Genomic DNA, 20066 nt, shown 5'->3' with positions numbered 1-20066 from the left:
AATCTTCAAACAAGGAGCACTGGCCTGGTTTTATGGAAACAGTGGCTCAAAACACAGAAAGATTTATGATAAGATGCGTTTGTTTTCAAATTGAGGGCAGGTTACATCACATGAAAGCTCTATAGATAGACTCACCACCTCCACACCCACTTGCCTTGCACAGAAGGCTCAACAAGCCAGATCCAATCACGACTTGGACCATATTCAAACTACAGGCTGAATATAAAAGCTGTGATTGTGTAGTTCATTTTCAAATATGAAAAGCTCTGACCTTCTGTCCTCTCCCGTCTACAGGTGGGCTGGCAGTTACGTAACCTGGTCGGCTCGCTGCGGGCCGATAAAGGCGTTGTGTCCCTGACCCTGAAGAAGCGTCCACAGAGCACGCTCAGCTCCGCCCCTGCTCTGCTGAAGAACATGCGCTGGAAACCCCTCGCACTGCAGGTGGGGCCAGCTCTACCTTTTATAGACTTTATTAAAGCACTGCACTGGCCCACATAATTCCCCACGGCGTTCCCACTCTCCCAGTACGACTGCAGCCAAAGCGTGTAATTAGGTCAGGGTACGGTGGCTCAGCAGGGTTTTTTGTTTGCCAGCTGAAACACACCGGATTGAATGAGACGGGGGAAATTGATGACACCCTCCACCCACATTCCCAGCGCTACAACAATTATGAAATGTATCTCAGTAATTAGCCCTGATTATCTGCACAAACAGCAGGGAACTCAAAGGGAAACTGTTTTCTCTGCCCTCCATCCCTGCAGTCATTACTCTTTAGGAGAGTTTTTGTCTTATTTCAACTTCAGAGATGGCATATTCTAATTTAATGCACTTTGAAGGAGAGTTGCTTCTTGGCTGCATAAGAAAAACACACTTCTGTGTTATTGCTTTCACTGAAGCATTATTTTTTCATGTTTTCCCACTAGTGTTAGTGTAAGAAAGGTGTATGACAATGCAGACAGGTTCCATATTAATAACTATTATTGCTGGTGAGTTGGTTATTGAAATAAAGATTAAAAAAACTCTGCAGCCTGATAACACCACTAATAGATTTAAAAATATTAATAATTCAGTATGCTCACAATCTGACAAGGAACAGTACAGAGACTTTAGTATTTCCCAAATGTTGTGCACAATAAATGTGTGCTAAAATTTTAACATAAGGGAAAATATTCCACAGTGAATGCTGTCCTCTGAACCATCCCTCCGTCTTTATAAGCATGCACTGACACAGTTGTGTTTACCTTCCTCTGGCACGCAGGTGACAGGAAGGAGAGAAACAGAAACAGTGCTGATGATTTGCAGAGCTTCTTTTTTTCTTACTTATTTGTGGCCAAAAAGGAGAAGTGATTAGGGGAAGTTTTTCAGAAGAAGAAGGTTTCTAATAACAAATTCCTTGAGTTGTAAAAATGTCTGTTTTTAACTGGGGACTTTCAGATGACTTTGCTCATAGATGTCATCATATCATCAGCTGTTAAAATCTTGAGGCCTTCCTTATGGAAAATAAGGACACCGCTGCACCTTCCCTTCAAGAAGTTCCCTCTTGCAGACAGAAAAAGCAAATATCTTATTTTCAAGAACACAATGAGGGCACACAAGGAGAGATTTTGTGTACCGAACCCAAACAGGACTACAAACCCAAACAAAAACTGATTAGGTAAAAAAAATGGGTTGACTGGAATGAATTTGTGTTTGACCTTTAAAGTCAACATTATCTTTTATATTTGTAAAAAAAAAAAAAAAAAAAAAAGAAATCATTTAAATTTGAAAGAGTTCACCTACCCTAACCATATCCACCTTTTTTTCTTTCTGCAGCCAACCAGAAGCCCTGGCAGCAGTTCGGCTACTCCCTCAGGCACACCCACCAAGAACTCGGCCCTGCAGGACCTCCACATCCCCCCTCCACCTGCTGAACCATATACGCCAAGGTACTGTTTGTTTTTGTACTTTAAAGAAAAAAGTTCACCCAGTAAAAAAGGGACAAAGTAAAGATTTGTCCCTGCTGTTACCATAGAGACGAGACAGGAGCCTTGTCTGGAGACGAAGCCTCTCGAAACCACGGTAGCGTCAGCATGTCCAAGCGCTCTGAGTCACCAAACTCCTTCCTGGATCAAGAGTCTCGCCGGCGAGAAGAGGAGGAGCCCGTGTACTGCACCACGCCAACTTATGGTACGCTCTTCTGATGAAAGTGTTTTTATGTTGGTGATGGAGAGGAGGGCCTGAGTTCAATCTCATTCTGCTGGATTGAACCACTTCAAACCCAATCATGAGGGCTGCAGTCCACCTGCCAACCTGAGGGGGTTATTAAAAAAGTTTTGGAGAGAGATGGAGAGCTGAAATTTCAGGAAAATAAATCAAAACTTTGAAAGAACCTAAAATACACTTTTCAAAATATATAAGGGCAAACAAGCTGCAGATTTTACACTTTCCTCTTCAACAAGGATAAGGAATGATTCAGATACATGAGAATTTGAGCTCCTACTAAGGTTTGGTTTTTAGATCACACATCTATGCTCCCCTTTCATAATGAAGCAACATTTAGATAACCAACAACTTCTTGATTTAAAGAATGAGGTCAACGTGGAAGTACAAATAAACTGCAGTTCCTCAGGTGTCCACTAGAGGCTGGCTGCGGAAGCCCTGAAAGTTCTAAAATGCCACTCTTTGGAGCAGAAAGAAACATGCTTACAGTCCGGTACAAAAAGCGAATTCGATCTGCATAGCTCAGTTCTTTACTGGCAGTCCTCTCTGTGGACTGGCAAGGTGTAGCTCCCCAGTAACCTGTGAGTGATATCTTAGACTTTGGTTATGTGGTCCATGATTTTAAGTGCCGTAGAAAAACTATTCAAGAGAAAAGGCTATAAATGTTAGTCTTTCCTTCTGGGGTAGCACTAACACTAGACCAGGGGTGTCAAACTCAATCGCAGCAGGGGCCAGATTTTGGATTCAGGACTAACCTGAGGGCCTAAGTGAGTCACCTTTTTAACCAGAAACTGTCGACCTCATTTCACCGGTAATAAAATATGAAAAAAAAAAAAAAAAAACAACTTAGCGCTGATGATAAATGATTTTGACATTTAAAAAGTTAAAAAGATAAGTTTAAAGGCTCACAATCGGAGAAAAGTAAATTTGTTTGTTCAAAAAAGTTAAAACATGAAATTGAGATTGAAAAATAATGTTTTTTTAATGGCAAATATATTAGAAAGAAAGTCTAAATCATGAGTTTCGGGTCAAAAGGTCAAAATATGAAATAAAATTTGTCATTATGAAATCAAAAGTCAAAATATGATTCAAATTTTTAAACTGTGAGTCTAAAAGGTCAAACTATGGGATTATGAAGTCAAAGTTTGGAGTTGAAAATATGAGGTGAAATACAAAATAATTGGTTAAAAAGGTCAAAATATAAATTAAAAAATTAGAATTATGAATCTTAAAGCTAAAAATATTCTATGAGAAGTCAAAATTATGAGTTGAAATGCTCAAAGTATGAAATTAAAAGTCAAAATCCTAAGTTTGAGTCCTAATTGTGAGATGCTAAATTGAAAATATGAAATTAAAGCACAAATTAATTTCTTTTCCCACATTCCTGACTTCTTATCTAAATATTTTTACTCCTCACTTTTTCAGATTTAATTACTTAACAAGGATATCTTAAATCATCAAGGATACGTTCACTTTTACATACATGAGGAAATCTGCAGACCTCAGAGTGATGGGCCAGTTATAACAGAAATATGAGATCATCCTGAGGGCCAAATTGAACTGTTCCACAGGCCGGAATAGGCCCCCAGGCCTTGAGTTTGACACCCCTGTGCTAGACTGTGAAGATTGGGGGAGAATTAACTGCTCAGGTAGCTGTTGCTGGGGGGCGACAGTAGCTCAGTCTGTTGAGACGAAGCGACCCCTGTCATAGAAAACTGGAGCCAGTGCAGAATTTAAAAAAAAGAAATAAAGCTGTAGTTCCCTGAGTGTCCACTAGAGGCTGGCTGCAGAAACACTGGTTGCCACATACACACCCCATGTTAAAACGACAACTTTAACATCAGAAATTAACATGCATACAAGCTGGTACAAAAAAAAAAATCATTTTTGTCAGAATAGTTCAAGTCTTTAGTGAAAACACTGTACACATGGATGAATTTTTTATATCTCATCTTTTATGGTTTTAATAAAGATACAAGTTTTGCATATTTAGAGGCATAGCAGATATGATGGCAAGCCAGCAAGATGAATTTTTTGTCAGGAAGCTTTAGAGCCACCGGCTCCTCCCATCTGTCTGTTTCTTGATTGATCTAAATTCAGTTTAAGAAGGCGTTTTCAATATGGTGGCCACCGTGGGTTAGATCAAAAAACCCTTTAGGTTAGCAAATGGATAATGGCATTCTATCATCAGTCTATTGTTGAGACTTGGGCTGTGAGTTTGCCAGTCAAGTAACCAGAATGTGGAAATTATTTTGGTTCTGAGCACTGTCAAGGTGCCCATGAGCAAGGCACCAAACTCTAACTGCAGCCCCTCTCTCTGACATCTCTTCACTAGCATGACCATAGGAGTTTACTCACTGAATTTGCTTTTAAGGGTTAATAGAGTAACCTTGCAAGACAGATGGGCTGGCCAGATTCCATGTCTGTCATCATCCAGATCCATCTTGCAAAGCTTCAAGCTGAACCGTTTGTTCCCAGAAAGATAAAAAACAGACCATTTGAGGAGGATGAGGTGGTAGGTAGCTATGTGTCTGGTTTGTTGAAGAGATTAGTGTGGGTACAGTTTTATCTGAACTGGGTAAAATATAGATGGATAAAATAAAACAAATAAAATAAAGAAGAGCATAGAGCAGTGTTACTCAACCCGGATCAACCGAAGAGCCAAATTGTTGAAAAATGTCTTTGCAAGAGCCACAATCTAAGTGGGGAAAAGTTGCAAAAATGGGTTAAAGTGGCAATAAAGATCAGTGAAAGGTGAAAAATTTGGTAAAAAAGTGGGGAAAATGAGTGAAAAAAGGGTAAAAAAGATATAAAATGGAAAAAAACTAGGTGGAAAGTGGCGAAAATGGGTGCAAATTCACAAAAAATGACTAACAGGTGGTGACAAAGTGGTAACAATGCAGCAAAAAATGAGTAAAATTGATTAAAATGGGCAAAAAGCTGGGAACATGGGGGGAAGTGGCACTTAATGGCAAAAGGCAGCTTGAATGGGCAAAAAGTGGCAAAAAAGGGGGAAAATTGTGAAAAAAGAAGGTGTGATATAAGTGGCTAAAACTGATGAAAAGGATTAAAATCAGATAAAAGTGGAAAAATTGGCAAAAAGTAGCAAAGAGACATGGTAAAAATGGGCTGAAAGCAGCAGAAATGGATTTAAAGTGGCAAAAAAGAGGCAATATATTGCAAAATAGGGCAATGAAATTATACAGACAAAAAATAAGGTTGAAAATCCAACTAATCTAAGCTTCTCCTGACTAGCTTTGACAAGCCAGGATTTACCGACTAGCTCCACTGGTAGTCAATAGCATTAACAGCTTATCTAGATTATTTGCTGGGCTTTACATGCTGACTACATGGTAGGTTTAGTTGCTCTGATTGGTCTGTAATGGAGTCACCCTCCAAGATGTTCTGAAGGGTTCTGCCCTCCCCAAACAATGTCTGTGGGTAGATCCCCAGAGAAATGTGCTAAAGGCAGGCTATTACTAAAGAGGAAGAAAAAGAGAGTGGAGATCAACACAGATATTAAACACAGATATGTTCAAATACGTTCCTTATATTAACTTTAAAATGGAAAAACATGAAGATGTAGAGTTCATAGCTTTTTCTCTCTGCCCAAAGTTGCAGAAATAACAAAGAAACTGGGTTTGAAATGCTATGAAATCCTTTTACTTGAGGCTGCATCGCTGTATTCCTCTGCTTCTTTGAACCACTTGAAAAACAGTCATGAGGGCTGGAGTCCAGCCGCCAACTTGAGGCTATAAATAAAAAGTTTTGGAAAGAGATGGAGCTCTCAGAATTTGTGAAAATAAATAAAATCTTTCCAAGAAAACCTTAATATAACATATTAGAAAAAAAGAAAATTTCCCTCCCGCTCCTGGGGAAGGCCAAAGTGTAGCTGGTGAGCAGAATGGAAAATTTAACATTTAGAGAGGCAGATATTCTTCCTCAGGCAGGGGGGGACCCAAATAGATTTTAAAGAGACTTAATATTGGACTTCAATACGGTTTAAATTGGTTGGTCATTCCCTCTGGAAATGTTCAGGTAACAATTCATCAGTGAGCAGCTCAGGATTCTTTTGTGTTGGTGCCCTGCACCCAGGCTTTGGTTATACTACTGTCACTTAATGAAATGGGATTCCCTTTAACTCCCTCTCTGCAAAGAGTAGTGGGGGAGCGACACTTCACCATTGTCTGATCAACTCTGCACCAAAAAACCTTCTCTCTGAAATCAGAAAGTTTTGGTGCAAGATGGAGCTCTCAAATTTGGGAAAACTTTGCGAGAAACTAGATTAAGGAGAATGTTTCTGTCTGTGTTTGCAGGTAGGCTGAGACCAATCTCCATGCCCGTGGAGTGTAGCTGGGTGGGCGACTACGAAGATCCAGTGAAGCTTAGCAGAGAAAGCCGCAGAGGTGAGTGCCAGCGTGTGGAGCGTGCACCTCCTGAGGAGCCTGTTAGATTCAGTTAAATGTTCCCGTCTCTCTGAATTACCCAGAGATCAGCCTGCGTGTGCAGATCAATGCACCTCCATCCTCTAATTCTCCCTCTGATTAGCATCACAGAGAAATGAAATAAGAGGGGATGAGAAGAGAAGAGGAGAAAAAAAAGAGGGAGAGTTGGTACAAAGGCAGAGAAAATGAAAGGCAGCGATGGAGAGAAAGAGAATAAAAGAGGAGCAGAGGAGGAGGAGGGAGAAAAGGAGGGATGAGAGGAGGCAGAAACAAGAAAAAAAGACTATTCTCCCTGACCTCCACCTGAATCACTCACGCAGTTGCCATGGAGACGCTGACAGCAGCTCCTCGCGGTGTCTCATTTTCCTCCGGCCGCTGCCTAGCAACCACGGGAGGACAGGGTGGAGAGAGGTGGTGAGAGAGGTGAGTTTCCTCCCTTGGTAGGAAGGGAAGTTGGTTAAAAAAGGATGGAGGAGACTGAAAGAGTCTGTGAACCTGAACAGTTCAATAAACAACAAACAGAGTATCAACAGAGGCACAAATACACAGAACTCTGTTTCTTTATGATCATTTTGGGGCGTTTATTGTCTTTATGTGACTGTAGTGAGGAGGTACTGAACAGTGAGAAGAGAGAGAAAGACGAGCAGCAAAAGTGCCTATAAGAACTGAAACTGTGATGTTTTCTTGGCATTCAGCGTTACCGTTCAGCTGCCAAGATGCTCTAAATACAACCACTGTCACTGAAGTGTGACATCTGAAGAGCTGTTGATTATAGATAATACTGTACGTCTCTCCATAAGCATCAGATGGTGCAAAAGGAATGATTACACTTTGGTAAGTGATTTAAAATGGCAGCATGCATAAATCACTAAAAAAATAAGATACATTGGTATTTGTTTCCAACTTTTTTGCATTAATTTCTCAGTCAAGACCAGACCTGATCATAAATATTAAATGTTAATACATTTGTAGAAATATAACCCTTCAGTGCAAGTTCAGTGCAAAACCCTAATTATTGTCACGCAATAAATAAAGCAAATAAATATTTTTCATTTAAAACATGCAAGTTGGATTTCCCTGAAGTTGGTTATCACAGCCTTGAATGTATTAATACTGAGCAAGAACTCTGATTTTTGTGCTTTATTATTTGCAGAATTTTAAGGTTTTATTTAATTGTAACACTCAGGGTGTTCGTGACCAAAAAAGGACTCCATACATAAATAACAATTCAAAAACTACACATTGAAAACGTTCCCTTTTATTGCAATAATTCTTCCGTCAAGATCAGAAAAGCCCATATATATCAAATATTAATCAATTTGGGGGACTTTAACTCTTTATGTACCCTGATGCTTGTTATCCAAAAAAAATGAAGTGAAATATATTATGTATAAAACATGCAAATAGGATTTTCTTGAAGAATATTATAGCTTTGAATATGTAAATAATGAGCAAAACTGTTTAGTTTTTTATCTTTTTTATATTTCAAGATTTCATCAAATTTTTTCACTGAGAACAATCATGACCAAAAATGGATGCCATACATAAATTGTAATGAAATACTCTACATTTGGGGGGAAAAACTACTTTTGCAAAAATGTTTCAATTTACATGAGACCTGATCATGAATTTCAAATCTTGATTACATTTTTTTTCAGGAATTCTGCCAATTCGATGTCAGTTTAAGTGCAAAAATCCCCCTGTTTGTGATGTGATAAACACAAAAAATAATAAAATATTTCTCTTGTACCACATGCAAATTTGATCTCCATGAATCACAGCCTTTAAATCTTAATAATAGGAAAAATATATATTTTATTGCATCATTATTATTATTATTAGAATTTAATAAATCATTGCACTCAGGGTCTTTCTTTGAAGGGTATTCTCACAGCAATGGAAAAGTTAATAATGAGCAACAGCTTTGATTGTTTATATATATATATATATATATATATATAAACTGGAAGATTTGAATAAACTCCTATACTCAGTTTGTTCATGACCAAAAACTGATGCCATACATGAATAGCAATAAAATGTTATTATATTATAACTTTTTAAAAACTTTTTTAAAACCCTATCAGAGCCAGTTCAAGTTTAAAGCCTCCGAAGTCCATAATGTTCAAGGACACAAATCATGAAATATTTTTCATATAAAACATGCAACTTGGATTTCTTCCAGTGGGGTTATCGTAGCCTTTAAATGATGAGCAAAAACTTTCATGTTATTTTTCTAAATTTTAGGTTTGAGTAAATTATTACAATAGTGGCCTTACTGAAAACTAGGAGCATACAGCCTCCCCTCATGCCAAATATGGGAAAATGGCTGATGAAGCTTGAAAACTTTAAATTTGAAGCAATAGCTCCAGAAGGAAAGCCTTTTTTTACTGATGATTTTCACTGTGATGGTTGAGGAATCAAAATTTTGGTTTTATTGGGGCACTTTTTGGTCACAAACCCCCTGAGGATGTAGAGAGCGTATTATTGAGCTCTTACAGGTTCTGATATTAAAACCTAAAAATTATATTGTTTAAAAAAAAAAACCCTACAAAATGTATATTTTTAGCATTGACACAGTCAACATAATAAAAAGGAAACAAGAAATAACCAAAAAATAGCTGCAAATGGCCTCTTTATAAAAAAAAAAAAAAATGTCATCAGTGGCGACCTAAACATCCATTTTTGTGCTGCAACAAGCAAAACCTCGTAGAACCTCTGACCTGTTTCTATGTAGTGATGTCCCACAAGCCTACTTGGCTTCTGTACAGACAGAAGCTCTTTTTATTGATAGACTGTCGCTGCAGAGCTGCAAAGGAGCTCCAATATCTCTTCACTGTCACTCCGCCATCACTCCAGCGCCACTCTGCCATCACTTTGCTGTTGTATTTTTACATTAAAACCCACAATGGCATCTATTAGAGTCCCTGTATCTATATTTATACTGTGTTATGACATTGGGTAAGGATGAGAGGCAATCATAGCTTTACATAATGTCATACTGTCATGGACCCCGCCCCATGGTGGGCGAGAAAGGCTTCCTACTGCCACACAATATAGAGAAATAGACAGTCTCCATGCCACCTAGCTGTTTGAACCTTTTTTGGAATTAAAGAAAGTTGTTGTTCAGCTGATACACTGATGAAGAGACAAGTAATACCCAAAGATTAACAAATACCTGATTAATGCTGTTAGATCTGCAGTAACTTTAGGAAACTGTACAGTAGTGCCAAACAGACTCCTCCTATTCCTGACATCAAATATCGTGTCAATCAGAGCAGAATAAGTCTTTTGTTTGGCATTTCAGCTCCAGAACACTGACTGACAGCTGACAGGATATGATACTGGCACTACTTTAAATCCATGTTTTTGAATCTAGATTCTAATAAACTAAGACATGTGCAAGGACTTGATAAATAAACAACAACATTTAAATGAGAAGGGTCAGTCCCTCAAAATAATGTAAACAGACTCATAGGATTTGTTGAATGGCTCTTTTGCTTTAAATAAATATGAAGTTTAAATGATATATTTTTTTTTCTTGTCTGAACTCGGATTTGATGTCAAATTGTTGAATTACAGAGGCGTCGCTGATGCGCTACGTGGGACTCTCCAGCATGGACGAGAGGCCCATCTCTGACGACTACTCCTCCCACACAGCCCGTCCAGGCAAACGGACCAATGACACAGCCAAAAGAGCCAAGAGGCGGAGCCACCACAGCCAAAGCCCCTCCCACTACATGCTCCAGGCAAATCAGAGAGAATCTCCACCAAGAGAACCTCCTTCTATCTATCATGTAAGCCACTTGTTTTAATCTTTGACATTTTTATAAGCATCTCTAATTGTCTATCTTTAGTTTTTAACTTTCTGAAGAAACTCAGAGGAGCAAACTTGAAATGATATTACTCTCTTTGATGACACATGGTTGAAAGCTGTAACTGCAAGTATGCTTTTGATCTCCCTGGAGTTAAACACCAACCTCTCTGCTGGTTTGGACTTTTTTCTTCATTATCGAAGCGTCTAGTTTGTTTCTGTATTTGATGGTTGATTGTGTGGTCATCAGTCCTTTATTTTTGTTTGTTTAGCTGTATGATCATTGTGCTTTAATGTCTGTAAAGACCCAACATCATTACATTAGAGAGTCTGGCTGCAGACCACCACTCTCACGCACCTGTCTCTGCAGACCACCACTGTCAGGATGTACATAAGCACAAAACTTTCAAAGTATAATTGGATCACGCTTGGCCTAAACGATAGTAAACATATTTCTTTCAGTATAAAATTCAAGCCTCTTTCAGCAAAACTAGCCAACCTGAACTGCAAAGCCTAATTACAAAATGGGACTAGCCGACTAAACACTGTGCTGATGGAGAAAAACTGTCAGTCCATCAACTACACTTCATAAAGGCTGGGATGTGGTGGTAAAGCTCAACAGACTTAGCCCATCTCTTAGTTCCATCTCACAGCTCCAGCTTCATTACTCATCTTTGCCATTTGGTTTGTTACCTCCGCCAAGGAGGTTATGTGATTGAGTGGGTTTGTTAGTTTGTTAGCAACATAACTCAAAAAGTTGTGGACGGATTTTGATGAAATTTTCAGGAAATGTCAGAAATGGCATAAGGAAGAACTGATTAGATTTTAGGACTGATCAGGATCACCATCTAGATTCAGAATTTTTTTTTTTTTTTAAGGATTCTATACTATTGGGAGATAGGGCTAATGGCGGAGGTCTGTGCTGTTACCACTTTACACCAGGAGATGGCGGACATGCCTTCAATCCCAGCATCATTTTGGGTGTGTTTCTATTCAAAGTTTTGGAGTTTATAGAGTTTGACAGACACATGCCCAGTCGAGGAGATGAGTCGGAGCGTAACAGAGAGACAGACAGCGAATTGTAGCAAGAATACTCACAGTGCTGGGAGGAATAGAGGAATTTTCACCCTCTGCCATGATTTCCAGTCGTCCGGTGAGACCATGGGTGAGACTGTCAGTGCGTCTGTTCGCACCAGCAGGCAATGCTTCCACCATGACAGTCCACCCATAGTGAAACCAATGCTTTGCCTCACCATGTTTCCAACCCACCGGGGAGGGAGTAATTGGTGAATGCAGTGGTGGGGGGCACATGGGGACGGATCCAGGAATTTTTTAAAGGATTCTTCACTGTTGGGAGATATGGCTAATGGCGGAGGTCTGTGCTCTCCGAGTGCTTTTCTACTTTACATCTGTGACTGAGCTCTCTGTGCTCGTACTGGTGAACATCTCTGATGTATCAAAACAAACTGGAGAAGGCAGAGAGAGAATAAACATGCTAGACTTCTGTGGGAAGGTCGTGGGTTGTCCTAGCTGTGTATGCTTGTTGTTCACTGTGACACTACTTACGTAGGTGATAGGTGGAAATGTTGAAACAGCATTGGGAGGCAAATACTGTGGCTGAGATGGGATTACGTCATATTTCAAAGGGTTTGAGCTAACCTATCTATGTGCTAAAGTATAAAAGGATCAATTTTCAAGGATGACGGGTCCCAAAAATTCTATGACTGTCACACTGGGCTGTGGTCAGGCCGACCTCGACCAAGTATTACCTAAGCATAAGAATTAAAAAACTTAGATAAAACCAGTCATTTGTGTGCTTTAGTGGTGCTGGTAGGCAGGCACAAGCAAGGCTTTTGGCTTTTATTCTAAGCAAAGCTTACTGCTGCTGGATGTAACATCAGTTTTACTTCACATATACATGAGAAAGGTATTGATTAGAGCATTTAACATTAATGCTGAGTCCTTACTGCAGATGTCAGGGTTTAATCCCCAGTTTCTCTTGTCTCTCTTTGCCTTTATTAGCAAGCAAGACTAAATGGATGAGAACCATCTCGAAGAGTCGCATTGATTTCTCTATTCAAACACCTCACAGGCACTGAGCCCTTTTATGATTGACAAGTGAAGTGCAAACAAGAGACAGCACAACATTTTGTTACTGGCATGAAAGATTGATGAAAAAGAAGTGCTTTCATTTTGAGGAGTGAAAAACAGTTCAGTCTACCTTGAGTTGCAGGTGGTAGCAGCAAGATTGCATTATGTGGTTACATAATGTTGATCAAACATTGTTATGAAACTCTGACTTTCTCTTCACAGTGAAACTGGTGAAATAAGACGATGATACACCCCCTCTCTGATTGATCTGACACAACCAGGACTCAAAGATTTTGGGGAAAAATGAAGTGTTTGAGCTTTTGCCCCCTGTTAAAAAGTCGTCATTGTGGTGTGATTTAGGGGAATGCTGACTCGTTATTACACTCCCGTCACTCCCCTGACGTCAGCCTACCCTCCTTGTCCATCTGAGCTCACGTCCAGACAGTGGCTTCGGCCGGCGCTGACCTTACACATTCTGACGGCGTCCCTTTGCAAATCAAGTAAATCTGCATGTGTGAGCATGAGTGAGAGGTTTATACTGTGCACGGCTGCTGCGTCGGCAGATGGCGTGTCAGTAGGAGTGGGCGGTCCCATGTCATCGGTCTTGCTGAGCGTGGAGTTGTGAGTGGCCAAGCTCCAGGCCGTGACACGTGCAGTATTGTGACATCAGAGCTGGTGCGTCGCCCCGTCTGACCTGTCCAGGGCGGTCGAGTCACGGTTACGTCGGATAGAGTTGAATGACTCAGATCAGACGTTAGCTGGAGGCAAAGAAGCTGCATGGTGAAAGAGACAAGTACGTCAAAATAGCTTCCTCTCTGTGTCACAGATCCGTCAAACAAACATGACACATAAACCTTTATACTCTGAGGAATCTGATGGAGGGTAACTTTTAGACTGGTACAGATTTTAGATGTTAAATTCACAGATAATCAATACAGCTGCAGATGTAGTGAATCTTTCTAATGATTGTGCACCAGTTTTAAACCCATTCAACTGCAGTGATCCTCAAGAGGCTGCTTACTTGTTAAAATAATTTCCTCATTAATAGGCATGCATCAGCATAATATTAGTGTTGGCAGAAAAAAGGAAAAAAAAAGTTATTTATCAGATATGAAATTCCACTTTCCTCCGCAGTAGCAGCAGGCCATGTGAGTACACCCAGATGTCCCTCTCCCCAGTGACATTTTCCAGCTCCTCCCGGGAGATCCTGAGATGTTCCTATACTAAAAGAAATATACAGTCATGGATGAAAGTACTAGCACCCCTGGAATTTTTTCCAGAAAATACACCATTTCTCACAGAAATTGTAGCAATTACAAATGTTTTTGGTACACACATGTTTATTTCCTTTATGTGCATTGGAGCAACACAAAAAAACTCAATAAATGGGCCGGACAAAATGATTGTCCCCCTTCTGAAACTGTGGATAAATCAGTTAGAATGTATAAAAGTTGACTCAACCTTTTGGTTGTGTGCCTGTGTGTGTTGCACCAAGCATGGAGAAGAGAAATAAGAGCTGAGGATTTTCTGAGGACTTAAGAAGCAAAATTGTGGAAAAATATGAACAATCTCAAGGTTTCAAGACCATCTCCAGATATCTTGAAATTCTTTTGTCCACTGTGTGTAATATAATCAAGAAGTTTATAACCCATGGAGCTGTGGCTAATCTCCCTGGACATGGACGTAAGAGAAAAATGGACAAAAGAATGCAACACAGGATAGTTGGAATGGTGGATAAACATCCTCAGTCAACTTCCACACAAATTCAGGCTGTCCTGCAGACTCAGGGTGCAAAAGTGTCAGCTCAGACCATACGTGGTCATCTGAATTAGATGAAGCGCTATGGCAGGAGACCAAGGAGAACCCTACTGCTGACAAAGAGACATAAAAAAGCCAGACTGGAGTTTACAAAAATGTACCTGAGTAAGCCTCAATCCTTCTGGGAGAACATTTTGTGGACAGATGAGACTAAGGTAGAGCTTTTTGGAAAAATACATTATTCTACTGTTTACAGAAAACAGAATGAGGCCTACAAAGAAAAGAACACAGTACCTACAGTCAAACATGGTGGAGGTTCAAAGATGTTTTGGGGTTGTTTTGCTGCCTCTGGCACTGGGTGCCTTGACTGTGTGCAAGGAATCATGAAATCTGGAAACTATCAGAAGATTTTGGGCCACAATGTAGGGCCTAGTATCAAAAAGCTAGGTCTGTGTCAGAGGTCATGGGTGTTCCAGCAGGACAATGACCCCAAACATACCTCAAAAAGCACTGTCTGGCCCATTTTTTGAGTTTTGTGTGAAATTATGTCAATTTTGGCTTTTTTCTTCTGCTTTTTTGTGTTGTTCCAATGCACATAAATGAAATAAATGTACATATGTAATTGCACCAATTTCTGGGAGAAATGGTGTATTTTGTGGAAACATTCCAGGGTTGCCAATACTTTCATCCATGACTGTATTACCTCGTGCCTGTTTTGCAACAGCAAAGTATAACCTGCATAATCTCTCTAGTGAATTCTGGGTCTGCCCCGAGGTCTCCTTAGTTGGACATGCCTGGAAGACCTCTAAAAGGAGGCATGAATCTCCTCAGCTGGCTCCTCTTGAAGTGTAGGAGCAGCATCTCTACTCTGATGTCCCTCCAAATGTCTAAACTCCTCCCCCTGTCTCTCAGGCTGAGCCCAGTCACCCTTTGGAGGACACATTTCAGCTGATTGTTTCCAAGATCTCATTCTTTGTTCATTGATGGGTAACTGAAAAAGCTTTGCCTTCTAGCTCAGCTCTTTCTTCACCACGATGGCCTGGCACAGAGCCTGCAGTACTGTTGATGCTGCCTCTATCCATCTGCTAGTCTTGCACTCCATTTCATCTTCAGTCATGAACAAGACCCCAAGATATTTTAACTCCTTCATGTGAGGCCTCAAGTGTATAAAATACTACCTGTTAAAAATAGACAAAAATGTTAAAATTTGTGTTGAAAATACCAGTGTAAAATCTAGCTATCTAACTAAACATGGCGACGTGTGGTTGTGTTATGATGCCTTAAGGGCCAGTTGGTAATGTGCTACCTTTACATGTATGGGTGCATTTTCAATTTTTACTTTTAGTTCTTACAGGAAAAGGTGCACTACCCCTGACTCATAGGGTCACTTTAGCAGCCACTACTTGCTTTTTTTGGTCAGCAACTTTGCATCCACTGTTGCAATAACTAACTGAACACCATCTCTCGCTCCACCCCAGTTTAGTCCACTTTTCCAGGTGTTGACAAAATATTTGTGCAATAACACTGCACTCTCTCTTGTTGGTTAAAAGTTATCCCTGCAAAGCAGGTGGATTGGACTAAGGCTAGGAAATCCATCTTGAAAGGCTCCGACCCACATCCTCTGTGCGAAACCGGAAACGTTTCTGACTATCAGTGTTTAAGGAGAACAAGGTGGTAGCTACGGGCGGGGTTTTGTTGTACTATGAACCGATAGTGAATGCTGCTGCTTGCGAATCAGGTAGCTCAGATGTCAACCACATTTGACAACAGAAATTCCAAGATGAATCATGATAAAAAGATTTATAGCCCAATTAAACATGAATCACATCAATTAAAGTTTATCATTCTGGTACTGTGACAACCATTATTAATTTATTTTCTGAAAAAGGAGATAAATTTGGTGTTTCACCATTCAGCTAACAAATTAGATCTGGTTTTGGTCCATATTACCCAGCCTTACCCACTCATCCATTCTTTATGAGCTGTTAAATGGTAAACAAACAAGGTTAAAACAATGTTTCTGGAGTTTTAGCCCTCTGCTGCAGAGCGTACAGTCTCAGACCTTGAAAACTTTTCTTTCAAATGTTTGTCCTTCATGTTTTGCTTGCTGAAATTTCTGCTAATCCCAGAGGTCCCTGAGCTCTATTTTTCCTCCTCTTCCTCCATCACCTGGATGTCCTGTTGTGCCACTGTCCCTCCCTCCCTCTCCCTCATCCCTTTGTTCTATGTTTAGAGGTGTTAGAGGTGCCGAAGTCCTCCATGAGGTCGGTTTCTCCACCCACAGGCGCGTGCATGTCTATGTGTGTGAAAATGAGATAATGAGAGAAAGACAGTTCCCCTCTTTATCTGTGAGCCTTCTGTGTGCCTCCTCTTCTCTGCTTCCTAAGATCTGTCATCTCCTATATCCCAGGATTCTTTGCAGCAAACAAAAGCCACTGATTCATCCTGACAGCCTGCTTTCCCTCCCTCCTCCTCTTCTTCTTCTTCCTCTTTCCATCCCGCTCTCAGACGTACCAGCAGTCCTCCTCCCTGCAGTCAAAGACCAGGAAGAAAAATAAAGGTAAGCAGAGTCACCACCTGTTCAGGTTTTTTATTTCCACACCTTGAGTGAAGCAGGAGCCACCGTCACACTCCGACACTCACCGTGTGTGGTCACTCATTCATTCACTCTCTCAGGGACTCAGAGCTAATGGAGTTAAGACAGAAATGAGAGCACAGCTGCTGCTCCAGTTAAACTCATTATCTTTTTACTACTTTATATTACAGGTTTGTAACTTTCTAGTCAATTCTTAGAAAGTTTGGCACTGATTATCTGTCAATTAAAACCAAATACAAACTTTTTATAGTTTCTATTATGTCTATAAGCACTAGACTTGTTATGATTGTCATCAATACCTCGAGTAAAGATCGACCTCTTTCCCTGTGTTGTTGGAAACTTTATGGAGTGAAATGCAGGAACAGAGCCACAGGTCAACCCTTGACTTGAATCCAGGCTGCCTAAGCAGAACCTGAAATTCCATAAAAGTTGGGGCGCTGTGTAAAATGTAGATAAAAACAGAATGCAATGATTTGCAAATCTCATAAACCCATGTTTTTTTCACAATCAAACACAAAAAGCACATCAGATGTTGAATCTGTAAATGTCTGGGAAGTGAGGATACCAGTTTATGGAGCTTATGGAGAGGAATGTTGTCCCATTCTTGTCTGTTGTAGGATTCTATCTGCAGTCCTGGGTCTTCTTGCTATGTTTTTCGTCTTATGATGCACCAGTTGTTTTCTATTGGTGAAAAGTTCTGGACTGCAGGCAGACCAGTTCTGCACCTGCGCTCTTCTCCTGTGAAGCCATGCTTTTGTGATGGATGGGTTATGTGGTTTAGCATTGTCTTGCTGAAAAAAGGAAGGCCTTCCCTAAAGGAGACGTCTGGATAGGAGCATATGTTGCTCCAAAACCTCTATAGACTTTTCAGCATTCATAGTGCCTTTCCAGTATTGTTGTAGTCCAGACCACACTATCAAGACCAAGACATGCCCGAGACTAGAGTGACCAGTGACCAAGACAAAAACAAGGCCAAAACTTTTGGAGGTTGAGACAGAGTCGAGACCGAGACAAGACCAAGACCATAAAAAGTTTAAAAAATCCTTACAAAGTTGAACAGTAAAACAGCCCTCTCTCTTTAATTTTAATTTGCTTAAAATAGATTTGTCGGTAAAAAACAAGGTGTCTTCAAATGTGTTTTCAAAGCCCCACAGTGCAGAAACATTTATATAGATCATCAATTGAATGAGGCCTAAAATAAGTGTTAAGACATATTTCTGTTTAGAAATAAAATAGACTGGTTTGTTAAGGTCTACGTTTTTGCAGGTGTCTGACATATAAAGCACTTAAATAGATTTCCAAAAAGGTATAACAATCAGTGACCTAACGACAGCTGTTTTAAGTCAAATTACAGCATTAATTGATCAGGAACAGTTCATTAACGACGTCAAGGAATAGCGCATCAGAGGCGGTCTTGACTAACCTTGCAAAGCAGATGGATACGACTGTTTCCGGATTTCTCACTGGCGAATCCATCTTGCAAAGCTCCCGTCTGAACCGTTTGGGCCGGGTTTGAAAGTGACAGAGCCAATCAGCGGCGAGGGGCAGTAGTTTTGGGCAAGGGGGTGTCATGACTCAAGCAAGCAGCAGCAAGAGGCCGGTGCAATTATGGTGAAGAGATTAGCATGGATGCTACTAAAGCACCAGTTTAATCACAACTTGATGACATTTCGTCATTAAACTAAGAACAAAGAACAGCAGTGAGTTGTTTTCTTTTCAAAAACGTCAAAAGTCATGTACTGATGTCTACAGTTGCCATGGCTTGCATTATGTAGTTACCGGTATGTATGGAGTTTACTCCTCGGTCACGGCTACGTTACGTGTTTTGTTGCTCTGAATGGCCCGTAAAGATGTGACAGACAGAACGTTCATCCAATCTCCCTTCGAGTTTTTTCTTTTTTTTTCAAAGCCTCTGCCCTTTCCCAAACACTGTATATGAGTGGTTTACCAGATGAATGTGTGAAACAAATCCATCTGGCATGCCAGGTTAGGTCTCAACCTGTCTTGATGGAAAATCCAGAGTCCGGCCAGTCTGGGACTGAGACAAGGCTGATTGAAAATGCTCTTGATTCTGAGACGAGACCAAGACATTCAAAACTGGGTCTCGAGACTGGTCTCTAGTAATACAACAGTATTTTCCAGAAATGTAAGCTGCCCATGCCATAGGCACTAATGCAACCCCATACCATCAGAGATGCACGCTTTTTAACTGTGCTCTATGTTCACAGGACATGGCGTCTGTGGTTTCCAAAATAACTTTCAATTTGTGATTCATCAGACCACAGAACAGTTTTCTATTCTGCCTCAGTCCATTTTGAATGCGCTTGGGCCCAGAGAAGACGGGAGTGTTTCTGATTCATGTTCACAAACGTATGGCTTCTCCTTGCATAATACAGCTTTAACTGAAGAACTGTTTTGACAGGCGATGATTTGTGAAAGTGTTCTTGAACCCATGCATTAATTTCCAGTGCAGTATCATGCCTGTTTTCTGTGCAGGGCTGCCTGAGGGCCCAGGGATCATGAACATCCACTACTGACCTTTTTCCCTTGCAAACAGAGATTTCTCCAGATTCTCTGAATATTTTAATGATCTTATGCACTCTAGATCAAATCTCAAATGGTGTGGCAAGGCACACTGGTGTTCCCTGGGGCAATTTTAGGTGTGCCGTGGGAATTTCTTAAGACAACAACTCAAGATACTTTAACATGTGTTTTAGAGACTGGCTTGATCTTAAAACCACTGCTCTAGATGCTGGGATATTCAAAGTCTTCACAGTTTAAGTAACATTTTTCTGAAATTATTCCACAAGTTTTTGATACAGTTCTTGGCAGATTGGTGAACCTCTGCCCATCTTTCCTTCTGAGAGACTCTCTAAAATGCTCCTTTTATACCCAGTCATGTTACTGATCTGTTGCCAGGTAACCCAATTAGTTTCAAAATACTCCTCCAGCTGTTTTCATCAGTACCACTTTTCCAGCCTTCTGTTGCCCTGTCCCTTATTTTTTGAGATGTGTTGCTGCCATCAAATTCAAAATGAGCAAAAACTTTTCATTAAATTGCAAAATGTCAGTTTCAACATCTGATATGTTGTTTATGTCTATGGTAAATAAAATATTGCATTCTGTTTTTATTTACATTTTACACAGCGCCCTAGCTTTTTTG

The 20066-nt window shown here is 40.3% G+C and overlaps 1 protein-coding gene across 2 annotated transcripts in view; it reads left to right on the top strand.

Annotated features, from left to right (window-relative positions):
• Window positions 1–20066, top strand: part of cnksr2a (connector enhancer of kinase suppressor of Ras 2a) — a 112931-nt gene that overhangs the window by 64939 nt on the left and 27926 nt on the right. For both annotated transcript variants that reach the window (XM_041813726.1, XM_041813727.1), the window contains 6 exons: window positions 295–441; window positions 1813–1925; window positions 2012–2166; window positions 6516–6605; window positions 10227–10441; window positions 16816–16867. In XM_041813726.1, coding sequence (XP_041669660.1) covers window positions 295–441; window positions 1813–1925; window positions 2012–2166; window positions 6516–6605; window positions 10227–10441; window positions 16816–16867 — 772 coding nt within the window. The remainder of the gene's footprint in view (window positions 1–294; window positions 442–1812; window positions 1926–2011; window positions 2167–6515; window positions 6606–10226; window positions 10442–16815; window positions 16868–20066) is intronic.

This window comes from Cheilinus undulatus, linkage group 19 (assembly GCF_018320785.1).
Source record: "Cheilinus undulatus linkage group 19, ASM1832078v1, whole genome shotgun sequence".
Taxonomy (NCBI): Eukaryota; Metazoa; Chordata; class Actinopteri; order Labriformes; family Labridae; genus Cheilinus; species Cheilinus undulatus.
This window is presented reverse-complemented; position numbering and strand designations above follow the sequence as displayed.